Genomic DNA, 14701 nt, shown 5'->3' with positions numbered 1-14701 from the left:
TTTATTTCTTGCCTTTAGGGCTAGTATCCGTATGTCTCGTATGTTTCTCTAGCCACTCTAAAGCCCAACACCAAAGATCCGATGATTCGAAGCGAGAACGTGCTTATACGTGAGCAAGCCGTCATTGAGTGAATGTAACCGCGCGAGAACACGCATTGGCAGTCTCCTGGGAATAGCACCCGACTGAATACACGTAAGCATCGCTTTATGGACAAGCGTTCCGACTTAGGGTTCCAGGGAAGTTCAGGTGACATTCCATCTGAGAAATCAGAAAGCAGATCTGTTAGCCGTTTGATGGATATACAGTACATTGACATGTGAAGTGGCGAAAATGCTAAGCGATGATATTTCATATGTGTTATGCGTTGAATTTGTTTTGTCGAGGTGACTATGCTGATAATGTGATGATATCTGATGAAAAGGTGGCTGTTTGCGATAGCACCCCTTACGGCCGGCCACCGTATCGTTCATTCATTGCTGCACGGACGTTTGTGCCCGTACTAGGACCGGTATTACCAGGTCGATTGGGTTTCTACGGAGCAGGAACGAGAACGTAAGCAAAGCTTGTAGAAGGTTCGAATCAACTGGATACTTACTTTCTTCTTCTTGATGAATAAAACGTCCTCTGGAGGCCGTTGAGGCGGCGGGGGCGGAGGCGGACCTGTAGGTTGGGGAGGTCGCGAAGGGGCAGTGGGCATACCATTGGCAACGTTATGTCGAGGACGGGGACCAGTTGACATAGCCTTCGAGTCTGATGATACGCCATGACCATTAGTAATACCAGGCTTCGACAATGGAACAGGTACAGGGACCGATCGTGGAGCGGTCGGAATTGGTTGCTTTGATGGAGGCACATTGCCTGATTCAAATTCTGGAGAATCTGAAACTTTCCTCTTCTTTTCTTCTTTGACACCATCCATGCTTGCTTTCCTCTTGATGACGTTCATCTCGGCCGCGAGTGCCTTGGGTGGCAATAAGCTGTCAGGGGAAGGCGGTATAGTTGAGACAGATCTTGACTTTCCATCTGATAGACGATCCTTCTTCTTTTTCTTGGCTGGTGGAGGATCAAGAGCTTCTGGACCGAAAGTAGAAGAAGTATACTATGTGCAGCAAACAATCAGTGATGGGTTCTAACGGAATCTGAACCAGAATGGACGGTAGGGGATCGAGCCCAGTATATTGGGATTGGATGCAGTGCATGGGGAAAGCTGATGTAAGAAGTCATAGAGGTGGGTTGACTCACATTGATATAGAAACCTCTCTCCCTCGCATCCCCAATAATGATCTTCCATCTCTCATCACTCCTCTCCAGGGTTGGTCCATTCCCAAAAACGAACAAAGAGCTCTTGGCACGAGTCAAAGCGACGTTCATACGTCTCGCATCCTTCAAGAAACCAATTGTACGTATGTTAGGACCGGAACGAACGCATGATAGAATGATAATATCCTTCTCTTGACCTTGGAAACCATCGACAGTGTTGAAGCTGTATAATTGGAGGTCAGTCTGCGCCTAGATCTGTTTTTGACTCAAGAAACGAGTTAGGTGAGTACGGATGTGATATGACTCACTCGATAGTCTCCAATATCTGAGATCCAAACGTTTCCGTAAACTTTCTTTTCAATTCCCACAATTGTTCTTTATACATCGAGATCACACCTATTCTCATTGTCAAATCGATCTTCATGCCGAAATCCGAATTCAGTCTTCTATAAAGATCAACAGCAGCTAGGGCTTCTTCAGTGTTTTTTGTGGAGGTACCAGCTTTGATTTCATTTCCATTCACATTGAAGAACCTATATGGTCCAAAAACATTACGTTGATGCCATATCGCAGCTGTTTTTTTGGCCATGTCAGGGCCGTCCTTCAATTGGCCATTATAGAAGACTTTGGATGGCAATTCGGATATATAAGGGTGCATTCGGTATTGAATACTGCATTCAAAGGTCAGCACCATTTCGTAGAATTTGTAGTTTCGGTTGGTACTTACCTCAGGAGAGATACTTGGGAAGAATCGTGTTTGGTCATTCGAACGAAGAGTGATTCGTTGTAATGATATCTATCTGCTTCCACACTGAAGGTCGTAGGCGGTAATTGGTTAGGGTCTACTCGCAAATAGATATCCGTCAGCGGCTAACCTTGTCTGGCTACATGATAACCGCTTGACTCACCTCCTACCATGATACACCTCTTACAGCCATATTTCAAGGGGATCAAACAACTCATCTCTATAGCCTGAGCAGCTTCATCGATGATGACAGTCTCGAATGTATGCGCAGAAAGAGTATCTTGCCCTGCTCCAGACAAAGTAGCGCAGATAATGTCCGCTTCATTCAGGATCTGCTCCTTAGCTGCTCGTCTAGCACCATCCAAATGTCTAGTTGCATCACGAGCAGCATCTTTAGCTCTTGAGGATGCTTGACCAAGCTGAGTACGCCTGGTGACCAAAGCTTGATATTCAGTTTCGACGATCTTACGTTTCTCATCATGGCTTTGGACTAAACGGAGCTGTTCTTGCTTCTCTTTGATCTGCTGTTTGACCGAATCTAGTTCACCTTGGATTCTGGAGTATTCGCTCCCACCATCTTTTCCAACTGTCTCAACGTTCACTCTAGCTTCTACCAAACTATCAAGCGAGACATCCTTGACGGCTATGTTCACTGATGCATCGATACCAATTCGGACTATGGTGGGATTCAGTCGACTACCTTCAGAGCCCGGTACACCCAGGATTAGACGTTTACAAACTTCGTCGATGGCTGCATTGGAAGGGGCACAGACTAAAAGCTTGAGCTTGGGTGGAGGCCGACCATCAATTGACATCGGAGTCCTTCGCTCAGACATCCATTTGCCCACTAGACCACTAATGGTTTTGGTCTTACCTGTACCAGGAGGACTATACAAATAATATGACGTAAACAGAATATTCAGTTATCATATCAGACGTATGACTTACCCTTGGATAAGCGCAAACCCTTTGACATGTGATGCGCCCAATATAGCCCTGGCTTGTGGTTCATTGACATCATACGATTTCATTGCGTCTTCGATATCATCAAGAGCTAGTTTAGGCATTGGTGCGGTCCGACCAGCTAAAGCATCTTGCAACAGAGATGAATCGTAGAACGGGAACCCTTTCAGAGCCGCAAATTCTCGAACGGCAGTGCTGAGCCTGTTCACGGAACATATATTAGTATATAGCATGTACAAGAGGTACGTATCGACTTACGATAGATGTTTCTTCAGTTGCCACTTCGATCTTCCCGACAACTCTTTCTGATCCATACTAGCCAATATCTTGATCTTGATCGCGATTTCTTTGGGTTTCCTCTTATAAGCTTGAACTTTGGCGAAGATGGCATTTGGATTTCCAGGTTGTCGAAGAGTAACTACATCCGTTTCATTAACGAAGAAATCCCCACCTGGTCCTACGACAGTCAAGTCAATTTCGATAAAATCATCTTCGTACTGCCTCGATGAGACTTCTACGGGAACTGGCAATCCAGTGGTATTCGATCCTTCTTTGTTGCATTGAGACCACAATTCCTGAAGGTACAACGGAAGCATGACTTGTTCATACTGTTTTGCACTACCGAATGTTGTAGGGACATTTCTCATGTTTGATAATTCATTGGCATATTTCGGTCCGTGAGGTGCGATCGAACCTGAATGATCCGGATTCCATGATAGTACATATCGATAGAGAGGATTGAGATCGGGTTTCAATCTCATTTTAGTCGCATGAGCACGAGCTCTTCTTTCTTCATTACGACGTAGTATCTCATTGGTGTCGGAACCAATAATCTTGATGGATCTCTTCTCGACTGGTTTGATCTGTGGTAAGGGTCTCTGCTTGGCTACCAGATTGGTCATAGCTCCTTTCTCGTCTTCGGACGATTCGGATGCACTGGATCCACTATCAACTGGTTCTACCACTTTAGGTCTTGATCCGGTATATGCACCAAGACCAGTACCCAAAGCTGAAGCAGCAGGAAGTCTTGGTACAACACCACCGATTTCTGTTCTCTTCCTTTCCGAGACGGATTGGTTGTGTTGCATCTTCATTTCTCGCATGAACTTTGATGTGAATGAGGTGGCAGTCTTGGGTACAGGCACAGGTTTGTGCGTGAGGTTGACATGAAGTTTGTTGGAGGGTATCTGGGGTCGAGCAGATGTAGATAGCTTGGGTGGCGCGGATCCTCGTGAGATCGTTGATTTTCCATCTTTGGCAGAAATCTTCGCTCGCTTCTCGATGATGTCCAAGTCTGTGGCTGAGAGATTACTGAGGAAGTCGTCATCGAAGTCGTCAACGTCGCTGCTCTTTGGTGCTGGCGCGACTGATTTAGGCTTCTCTTTCGCTGGAGGTGTTTTACCGGAAGCCTTCATCATTTCCTCGAAAGCATTGCGCATGACAGGTTTGGCTTTCGGTTTCGAAGCTTCGGGTTCCGGAGTTGCCGTACCAGCAGATACTTGCTTGACGAATTGGATCTCATCTGTATCGGCCAGATTGAATGGTGCTAACAGGTCAGATAACTCGGATAATCGATCGTCGGTCAACCGACTCGTATAACTTCGTGATGCTTTTCGACAGAATTTATCTATTTCTTGTAACGTTTTCTCGAGTGATGGGTTTCTGGAAAGGTCGGTGGAAGATCGAGCGATCCGACCGAGGATTGTCTTGATGAGCTGGTGCGTCTGGAAAAGCGTTTCGACGCTATCGACTAGCATCAGTACAGCCTTACATACTGATGTATTTGACTTACTCCGTAAGTCTCAACCAGAGTATCAGGTCCGTCAAGATCATCTCAAGCTGTCTCGTCATCTTCTTCCCAACCGAGGTGACCTTGACTGGTGATGATGACCCTTCTTCTAGCTTCCAGCTTCCAGACTGTCCCAGCACAGCTCCCTCAAACGCTCTGATGTGATATGTCATCTGTCTGCCAAAAATTAGAGCATCTCGCATCCAATCTATCATGACTTCATTCTCGAACAGCGGTGCCCAATCCAAGGTCCGCTTGAAGATGAGGGCTAGAGAGGTGGTCATAAGGTGCCATAATTCTTCTATACGTTTGGGCATACTTTTGCCTTCAGCAAAACTGCTTAAGAAATCGGTAGTTTGCAAAAGAGCTTCGGATGATCCAGAACCAGTGCATAAAGCCTCTAACACATCGTGAAAACATCGGACCAGCCATTTGGCCAGCGAGCATGATTCAGGCGTAATACTGGCGGTTTGGATGAACGTGCGTAAGAACTCTGTCAATCCATCCATCGCCATATCTGGATACTGTTGAAGTAAAGCTCGAAAACAATCCGCTCGATCATCGACATCTTCAAAAGATTGTTGGATTAGCGTGATGATGGGTGTATGGACCTCATCATCGGGTGACAATAGTAGTATAGTGACGGCTCTCGGTACGCCCTCTTGTGCCCAGAGCGATTTGACGATATCGGGATTTGCTTGCATAGCCAATGATTCAATTGCTCTTGGGAAAGATTCTCGACTTCCTCTGATTGTTGTATTGACAGATCGTATGGCGTCCACCCATTCTTCCTTTTTCAACACCTCCTCAAGACCCTCATACTTCCATGAATTCTGCCTATCTATAACCTCTAGATGAGCAAAAGGGGCGATGGACTTGAGTATGATGGCAGCTCCAGATACGTCCGTCGGAGACAGTGCTTCATACGCCATGCTCCATAGTTCTTTCTTGATAGAAGCATGCGGTAAACGCTCGATGCGGGTCGCAGGTGGAACATCCCCTTTACTACGCTTTTTCTTCTGCAATCGCTTCTTCTCAGTATGTGAAGCGGTCGCCATAGCTAAAACGCTCCGTATGGCAGACTCCCCGTCTGATATAAAACATGTGGCGATGAGGTTACAGGCGGAACTACGTGCATGTGACCATACGGGAAGAGGGTGATTCTTGTGTCGAAGGGCTACTGTTGTGATGAAAGTCGAATGAAGATCGATCGTTGAGTTGAGGACGATAGCAAGGGCGACGTCATCGGTGGATAGAGCTTGGTATACCTTCATCAAGGCCTGCATGCGTAGTTAGCTAGCTACCCCCATCAACTGTTGTGTCCAAACTCACCTCGCAGCCAGCCGATGCGGCAGCCGCTCTAAGACCTCCTGATAGACGAGTATGTTGCATCTCCTGGAAGGCGAAGTTCATGGTAATCGCTAAAGCTTCTGAGAATCCGCCTGGCTTCTGTTCATCCTTCATTGTTGCCGAAGTTTTCTCAGCATCAACCAAAGAGACTAAGAAATCGCTTGTCCAATCTATCGGACCATTGCTCTCCTTCTTCTTCCCTTTTCCCTTATCTATTCTTGTAAATGCGTCGTTTACAGTCAGATCTACGGTATCAGGGACATCTGAATAGTGTCGTTCGAGAAGAACTTGGAAAGCAGGATTTGAGCGAATTTCCGAGAAGAGGGTGTGAGGGAGTTCGGGAGATGGATCAAATGACCAGATATGTCTATTGGGACTGATTTCAAGCAGGGTAGAAAAGCAAGATAATAGCTCAGGAAAGTCTACCACCAAACATCAATATTACATTCATGGCATGCAGATGCCAATTTTGAACTTACAAGGTACATCACTTCCGAGTAACGTGCTGAGAGCAGACATCAATCCTCGTCCTTTTCTTCCCTTTGGATCTTCTTCCAACTGACCACCCAGTAAACCCTTTTCTATCGTTTGATCGTGTAATACCCTGTCTCTCAGAAGTGCTTCCACCATCTTCCATCTGTCCCCTTCATCTATTTCTACTTTTCCGTTATACAGTTCTTGGATCTCATACCCGATGCCCAGCGAACACCAATCGCTAAAAGATACAGGTCGGCGAGAGGCTGGTGGGAGTTGTGACAACGCCCATTTCTTTCGGCCTTCGTTAGGTGAAGAGAGCAATTTGATCAATAGAGGTGAAAGTCCCATGGACGTTATTGAGGATGAAGTCGAAGTGGAAGAAACAGCTTCGTCAACCAAGGAGGATATTCCGGTATCATTATGATCATTGAGCAGGGATGGTTCGCCCAATAAAAGCTGGATAACTGGACGATCGAGGGTGTACAGGGTTGGTATGGACGAAGAGGAGGATCCATAAGCTGTTTTAGTAGCATCTCCAACATGATTGAGGATTAGAGCTGATTGCCATCGATCAACAGCTGCGAAAAAGTTGATTCTGACATGAGGTGGCCATTTGGATAGATATCTGCGCATCAGGTATAAGCCTAGACTCGCTCTCATGTCACATCAACGCAAGAAAGTGAAGTGAACTCACTTCGATCCCAGTGTCCGTCTTGCTCCCCCAAAGGCTCTCGCACATCCTTCACACCCCAACAGAATCTCTTCCAACCTATCAACCCATGCTTTCGAAGTTCCTTGCCTTTGAAAAGCAAACAAGAAGATGAGGTATGTAGCCGATTCCCTGTGTAGGGCAGATTTCGCCTTGTCGCAAAACCAGTGTGTTTCCTTCTGTTCACTGGAGGTTGAAGTGGAAGTAGGAACGAGGTATCGATAGACTGGTAATAGATCGCTATCTGATGGTTTCTCTTGACTCGCTGCTCGCGATTTCAAAACGGCCCCCACCTCTTTAGCGAGGATTGGGTCGTCCGACATTGCTTATATCTGTATATAAACCATTCGAAGTGATTCAAATGCTTGTGTTGTACTCGACTGTCGACTAATCTGGTAGATAAAGGAGTAAGGCTAAGTGCAGTAGTAACACAGTGATGAAAGTGGGAGCGATAGATGGTCACAACATCGAGCAAACAGTTTGAATTTGGGATTGGATCACTGAAGTTTCCGTCGGAAGCAGCGACCAAGTGGGTCAACCGACGACCGATGACTGACGCAATCATCTGTTGAATTCGGACCTTTCGTCAACTGAAAGTTAGAACGTTGCACCATCTCTTCTCCCGTACATCAACATCCACAGCTATACAGGTGTCGAGTCATGCAAGATCAGATGATGTAAAGCTCACATCACTGACATGTAGGATAACAAGATGTTCGACTGACGGACAATGAAAACCGCTCATCAATCCATATCTCGACATAACCGAAACACCTAGATTTGGTTGTTGACTTCTAAATCGTTTCGAATCCATCTATCCGATGTAAACAATATACCCATCAGTATTTTGTGAGTCATTTGGCGTGTGAACTATTATCTAGAGCTACTCAAAATGGATCGACCAACAACAGGTACTATCTTAATAAGCCTCCTATGCAATCCAAATATGGAATCTGAATGAAGCTTCAACAATTGACTAAACCAGTCGAGATCTCAATAAGCCCATCTAGGCCATACCTGTCCTGAACTAACATTCCTTCTTTGAGAGTTATACGAGGTGTGAAGATATAAAAACCGCTCTCGATAATATCTGTCTTCCCATTTCTTCATTCTTCACTTCACTTCAGTCTTAGTTTACTTTTACTTCATTCTTCGCTCTTCCAATTTTTACATTTTACATTTTACATTCACTTTTCGCTCATCTTTCTTTATATTTATCACATTCTAGCCGGGTGCTCTGATTTTCTGACTTTTACTTTTACTTTCTCTTCGACAGAGCACTATCACTCTTTTTTTTTTCACTTTCATTTTGAGACTAGACCTTCCCATTGTTTTCAACCAGATTCAAAAACAATCAACGAATAAAAACAAGATGTTCACTCTTACATCTACTTCTATTCTCTTTTCCATCCTCTCTACCCTTGTTCAAGCGGCACCTTTACCTATGCCAGCTGTAAAGGTGTGTCCCCTCCCTCACCTTGAAACAAAAACCGTTGGAAAAAGCTAATTTTCATTTGATATGGTTGGTTGGGTCGGAAATAGCAATCTGAACAACTCGCTTCTCGATTTTATAATCACCCCGGGACCGATACCATCTTCTCTCACCAAACTCCATGCTGGCAAGATGGTCTTCAAGGCATCCTAAGCGATGACAATATCTGTGTACTTGCTGCACTTGATATCAGCCAATTACCGAACGGCCGATACGTTCATGCTACTCCTTATCGAACAGGTTACGTACAACAAGGTCAACCTTGTACGTTGAATGGTCAACCTGGTTTCTGGCAAGATGCAATTTGTGTTCTTGTAAGTTTCAGGATCCTCTCTCCCAATGTCAAAATAGCTCTTTTGGTTCAATATTGATTTCATATATACTGGTACGCAGGCAAACCTTGATATCGATTTGCAAAAGAAAGATTTCATTCCATTTGGATATCAAAGAGGACAAGAGTGTTGGTTGGATGGCAGAAGAGGTTATTTCACTCAAGATGGATTATGTGATCTTGTGAGTGTCTACCATCCAAATATGGGGCGTATCGTACTGTATGCGACAAGATTTCAGCTGATAACATTTGCAATGGATTTCCAGATCGATCTCAACGTCATCGCCGATGTTACTGATGGATCGGCCAGATTGCCCACCGCTGTACCATTCGCCAATGCTAATGATCCATGTTGGGTAAATGGTAAACAAGGTTTCTGGCAGAACAATCTCTGCGTTTTGGTAAGCATGTTGGCACTTTCATACTTGAATGCTCTCAAGCTAACATCCGTCTGGATCAGGCCGATCTCAACATCGCCAAGCGATACGCCACTTCCAACGGTCTGGTCTCAGATGTACTCGTGAGTCCAGAATGCTCATGTCATCCCACACATCCGATCAATACACATCTAATCTTGCTGTCATTTCATCACAGGAGACTCTCACAGGTTATGAAGATTGTTACGACTGCGCTCCAGGCCTTCCCACCCGTCACGCCGTCCTTCCCACAGGCGACATCGTCGATGCAGATGCTATAGTCGACGTCGACCACCTTAGCAGGCGAAACGGTTTACTCCACAATGCACCAGATGGCAACGAGTTAGATGGTGCCACCCGAACAATCACCCAGCTTCTTGATCACTCAATTACCAAAAAAAGAGGTCTTGACCTTCTCCGAGGTGGCGGGGACGATCGAACGAAATATGTCAATACTTATTACCCTAATGGATATGTCCAACCTGAATACGTGCCAGTCATCGACAACACTTTAGCTGAGATTGATGCGCAGGTTAATATCGATGATGAACCTTATTACGGTACCAACTATCCCCATTATCTCAATGGAAACCAAAATGGTCCATTAGGATTGGGATTGAAAAGGGATATTTTAGGTAATGGTTCAAACAATCTCAACGTCCTTTCGTCCCTTGGATCAGTGTTGGACAAACCCCACCACCAACCCACGGGTGGACCGGGATATTACCGAACAACAAATGGACAAGTTATTCCGTTCGGTGAAACCTCAGATATACTTGCTGAAGTTAATGCAGCAGTAAATATCGATGGGCTCGAAAATGATGGATATGCTCCATACACCTATACTAAAGACGGTAGAAGGATCTATGGTGAATTTATACCTTCCTACGCTGGACATCATGGTCTATTGAATAAGAAGAACCTTGGTGGATTAAGTGGTGTTGATGGTTTGGGGTTAAACAAAGATGGTTCTTTCCCTGAAGGTTTAGATATCGTCCCTCAAGTAGGTGATTTACTGGGTGCTGGAAAAGGTGACAACAATAACATACTCAAAGGTACAAACGGTTTAAATCATATCTTGTAAGAAAGATCTTATCTTAGTTGAATAGGATTACTTGACTTGTTAGATTTGATTATACTGTGATTTTAGATACCATTTGATACCTTTATACCATATGAAATGTTACCCTTTTTGCGCCCAACGAAGATGGTTACGTATCATATATTGATATACATACATATTTCGCATGCGTGCGGTTAAAGATACAACAACAGTATCAGGTAAAATTATAATTTTCATAAGACCTTAAGTCATTTCCATTCTTCCAAAGCAAACGCCAACATACTCCAACCATCCTCCTCCCCTTCCGACCCCATCGCAAGCATATCAATTCCTTCCCTGATCTGTCTAACAAGATCATCCAAATCTCTATCCATCTTGTTCATCCTGTCACCAAAACTGAGCTCAACGAAAGATATCGAAGCTTCTATGACTACTTCACCTTCATCATCTTCATCTGACGAGATGTCATGTATCTTTTTCTTTCGTCTGTTCCGCGGTCTCCTACGTGTCACAAATGCCTCTAGGGGACTATACTTAGAAGGTGTTTGTACCATGTATGATGTATAGCATTCCGATAGGATATGAGTTAGATCGAATATATTCTGGATATTCTCGTATATCTCGGAAGTTGATGGATGAAGGAAAGCGTAATTTCGCATTTTTCGAGTACTGCAATACCGAGTACCACCAAGTTCGATGTAAGGTTAACATCCCAATCAACGATCAAGACGATATTGCAGTTCGTACACTCACTGTTGCAACTCTAGTGAGATCATCGATTTCAGACTTGTCATCTCACTCAACTTTCTTCTGAAGTCTGTGTTCTGCACTTCTATGATGCGGTCAGTAAGCCAGATGTAGACAGTACTACAATAAGCAGGTCGACAAATTAGCTAGCCACTCTCAGTCTCTGCAACACAATGATTATATGAGATGGCTGACTCGATGAACCATGATAGCTTTTGCCTCATCATCAACATTGCCCTAATATCCTTTTCCCCATCGTATGACCTCTTAGCAATGAGCTCTCGATCATGTTCCTTGGTTTGAATCAAGAGGTATCGCGCCATGCGCAATTGCAGAAGGAAAGTAAACACCTCTGCTCGTAATTCGATCGATGTCGATGAGAATATTTGTGATAGAGGGAATGGAACCTATCCCACCGAAAAAGGATCAGCCATCACGTCCAATATATAAGTGAGCAGAACAAACGAATCGGCATACCTCATAATTGACTCGAAGTATCTCTAAGGCTCTTGGTCCTACGAGCGCACCTGACGATCGAATAGTTCGTATACGTATAGCAGCGGGGTTCATCCATCCAGCCTGCTTCTCCTCGACGATATCTCGGAACGTGCTGTTAAGTGTCTGGAAATCTGTCCATTTTGCGTTGGCAGACACCTTGAAATAAAAGGTTAGCTCATGCAATTTGCAAGTGTGAGTTACAACAGGTTAAGAGCCAACCAGAGAAACTTCAACCTAAGGGAAAATCCCATTCGAATCCTCGACGATGTATGTATATGACAATTGATGGACTCACCTTATCAAACAAGACTTTACTCCAATCATCCAAAACATCATGCCCTCCATGATACATCACTCCCTCGATCGCATCAAGATGATCCTCCAATCCACATTCTTCATCAAGTACCCTTCTAAGGTGGAACTGAAGCAATTGACATATCGGCATCAAATAACCTGATATCTTCTCGACTACATTCACTCCTTCTGGCCTTTTGGAACGTCCTTCATCCGGGGAAGGCAAGTCCGATCGCAACAACTCTCCTAGATCCTGCCAATCCTCCACCGTACCCATCCCACCCAATAAACTCTGCAACAATCCTCTAGCTTTTCCAGCTCCTAAGATCATCTCACCTAATTCCTCTCCTATCCATTCAGGCCATCCATGTTCATCGACTACATACCCACATTCGTAGAAATCCTCATCGGCCCAGCTGACATCTCTATCTTTTTTGATAAAGAACTCATCTTCCAATGCTCGTTCAGTCCCTTCATCGATCGAGGTCGTATACGCCTCTTCGGTGAATGATGAGGGGATGGGCATACCGTGTTGGATCCATACCCTTAGCATTTCCCATACAGGTTTAGCAGTATGTATGAAGATATCATATAGGGTACTGAATTGCTCGTTGAATGCAGAATGACCGAACGTATTGATAGTTGTGAGAATGAGGTTTAGGAGGATCGTTGAATTGTTGGAATGAGGTATGAACGATGCCAGTGAGTCTAGAATCACCGAATAACGTCTGTCAAGTGCTAGAAGGAGCGAAGAGGGTGTCGAAGCTGATGAAGACCCGTCTACTTGGAATGATGTCGAAGCTTTATGAATGCCCTGTATGAAAGAGCATTCCAATTCGGATAACCATAAATCAAAATCTGATAATATAGTATGACAAACTCCTGCGAACGCTTGCTGGGTCTTATTGGGTCCTTTTGGCTTGTTGTAAGTTTGATTTGAGCGATTGGTTGAACATATTTGATTCGGCTGAAGGGTCTCCAGGATGAATCTCCTGATCGAAGCAGCTTGATTCGCATATTTTTGGAAGGCGACGAGAACGTCACCCAAGCTGCCTGAAGACAGATGATTGACTTGTGGATGATTTGGTATAACCTGATACATTGCAAAGTCAGTGAAAAGCAATGGGAAGAGTAAGGTAGACGATGACTTACAGAGCAAATACCTTTGTCTGAGAATTGAAATACAACTCCTGGTCGTCCGGAAAGAGCGAATAGTATCTCTCGCTGCAGCTGAGTCGAAGTTATAGCCTATCGTCGATAGATTAGATCTCATCGGAATAGCTCGATCAGGTTGAGGAGTGACTTACTTTATCGGTCATTGGTCTATTCTGAACTGCTTTTGCAGCTAACGAGGCAGTGCTTGACTCTATAAAGACATCAGCATCAGTGATGCTATGTCCAGTGTTTGAAATGAATAGCGAAACGTACGAGTGACAAGATCCCTCCATCCGTATGACCCTTTCTTAATTACATGAATCATTCCAGGTCTATTCCAATACCCATTTTTCAACCCTCTAACCACCTCCAAAGCCTCCTCCCTTCTATCTTCTTCTAGCCGTTTTCTCCTATTCTCATCATCCCTCCTGCGTTGCGCTCGAATAGCTGCTGAGCTAGGCGTCTTCACATAATCCTCTTCGGGACTACCCTCAGAGTCTGAATTTTCAAACAGGTAATCCCCGTCATATTCATTTTCAGAATCTGTCCAGCCCGATAAGACTTCTTCATCCCATATTTCACCAGGATCAAATGGTTCACAATCCATGATTTCCTTGTACAATATTTGATCTGCTGTTGGTCCTGATGGGGTAGATCGCTGTAAATAGGAATATGCGAATTCAAGGGTTTGCAAAGTAGGTTTATCGGAAAGGTTCAGCTAAGTCATTCCATCATTTACAGTCAGAAACGATCTTCGTGCGAAAGAACAAAGATGGAAGGTTGATAGTACTTACTAATAGATGGACATATTGAGGTAAATTACTGATCTTCATCTGTTCATCCCCTTCCCAGCTCCCCTTCCCCTTCTCGCGACATCTCTCTAACGCTTTGAGATTTTCCTCCAAGGCTTCTGCGAGATCTTCTTGGATACGTACTTTAGCTGTTCGCGATAATCTGCGGGATCCACCTCGTATAATTAGCAATCACAACCAAATGAAAGTAAATACATGTTCGCTCTCAAGGAATTTGTCAGCTTTGGATGAGACAGACATACCCCTGTATAGCATGTCTGACGTCCTCCCATTCCTTCCTCGCACCTCCTTGAACATCCGCTCTGATCTCTCTGACTATCCGACTGGTCAAACTGGATGTACCGACTCGATCATCCCCTAACTCCGGGACTACTACACTGACGAGCTGTTGAGCTAGACGCGGTATGGTTGAAGTCGACATGCTGCGCTCTCAACGCATGCTGCGACACTGTGCTGGCAGGAAAAAAGAAGGTTAGCGATGCGAGAGTGAAATCGAAGTTGAAAAAGATGTAAGCGGGAACATGACCGATCGACCAAGTACGCGTTTGATTTCGTTCGGCATATGAGCAACCGAGGAGGTGAAATGAACCCGCTCAACG

At 44.6% G+C, this 14701-nt stretch overlaps 3 protein-coding genes across 3 annotated transcripts; 1 reads left to right on the top strand and 2 right to left on the bottom strand.

Moving 5' to 3' along the window:
- Positions 1 to 445: 445 nt before the first annotated feature.
- Positions 446 to 7617, bottom strand: L199_001127 (uncharacterized protein; the record flags this gene model as incomplete). Its single annotated transcript, XM_064886884.1, has 12 exons — positions 446 to 532; positions 597 to 1100; positions 1244 to 1484; positions 1570 to 1932; positions 1989 to 2103; positions 2170 to 2894; positions 2955 to 3170; positions 3228 to 4712; positions 4762 to 6038; positions 6091 to 6530; positions 6588 to 7210; positions 7280 to 7617. 12 exons carry the CDS (start codon positions 7615 to 7617, stop codon positions 446 to 448), a joined length of 6414 nt encoding a protein of 2137 aa, XP_064742956.1.
- Positions 7618 to 8666: 1049 nt separating this feature from the next.
- On the top strand, positions 8667 to 10617 carry L199_001126 (uncharacterized protein; the record flags this gene model as incomplete). The annotated part of the gene is made up of 6 exons (XM_064886883.1): positions 8667 to 8753; positions 8837 to 9100; positions 9180 to 9299; positions 9384 to 9518; positions 9578 to 9637; positions 9712 to 10617. 6 exons carry the CDS (start codon positions 8667 to 8669, stop codon positions 10615 to 10617), a joined length of 1572 nt encoding a protein of 523 aa, XP_064742955.1.
- Positions 10618 to 10844: 227 nt separating this feature from the next.
- Positions 10845 to 14523, bottom strand: L199_001125 (uncharacterized protein; the record flags this gene model as incomplete). Its single annotated transcript, XM_064886882.1, has 10 exons — positions 10845 to 11265; positions 11350 to 11463; positions 11539 to 11750; positions 11821 to 11997; positions 12137 to 13228; positions 13288 to 13383; positions 13443 to 13501; positions 13564 to 14008; positions 14085 to 14244; positions 14345 to 14523. The coding sequence occupies 10 exons, from the start codon at positions 14521 to 14523 to the stop codon at positions 10845 to 10847; spliced, it is 2955 nt and encodes a 984-aa protein (XP_064742954.1).
- Between the last annotated feature and the right edge of the window lie 178 nt (positions 14524 to 14701).

This window comes from Kwoniella botswanensis, chromosome 1 (genome assembly GCF_036426115.1).
Source record: "Kwoniella botswanensis chromosome 1, complete sequence".
NCBI lineage: Eukaryota > Fungi > Basidiomycota > Tremellomycetes > Tremellales > Cryptococcaceae > Kwoniella > Kwoniella botswanensis.
Note: the sequence above shows the minus strand (reverse complement) of the source record. Positions and strands in the feature narration are given on the sequence as shown.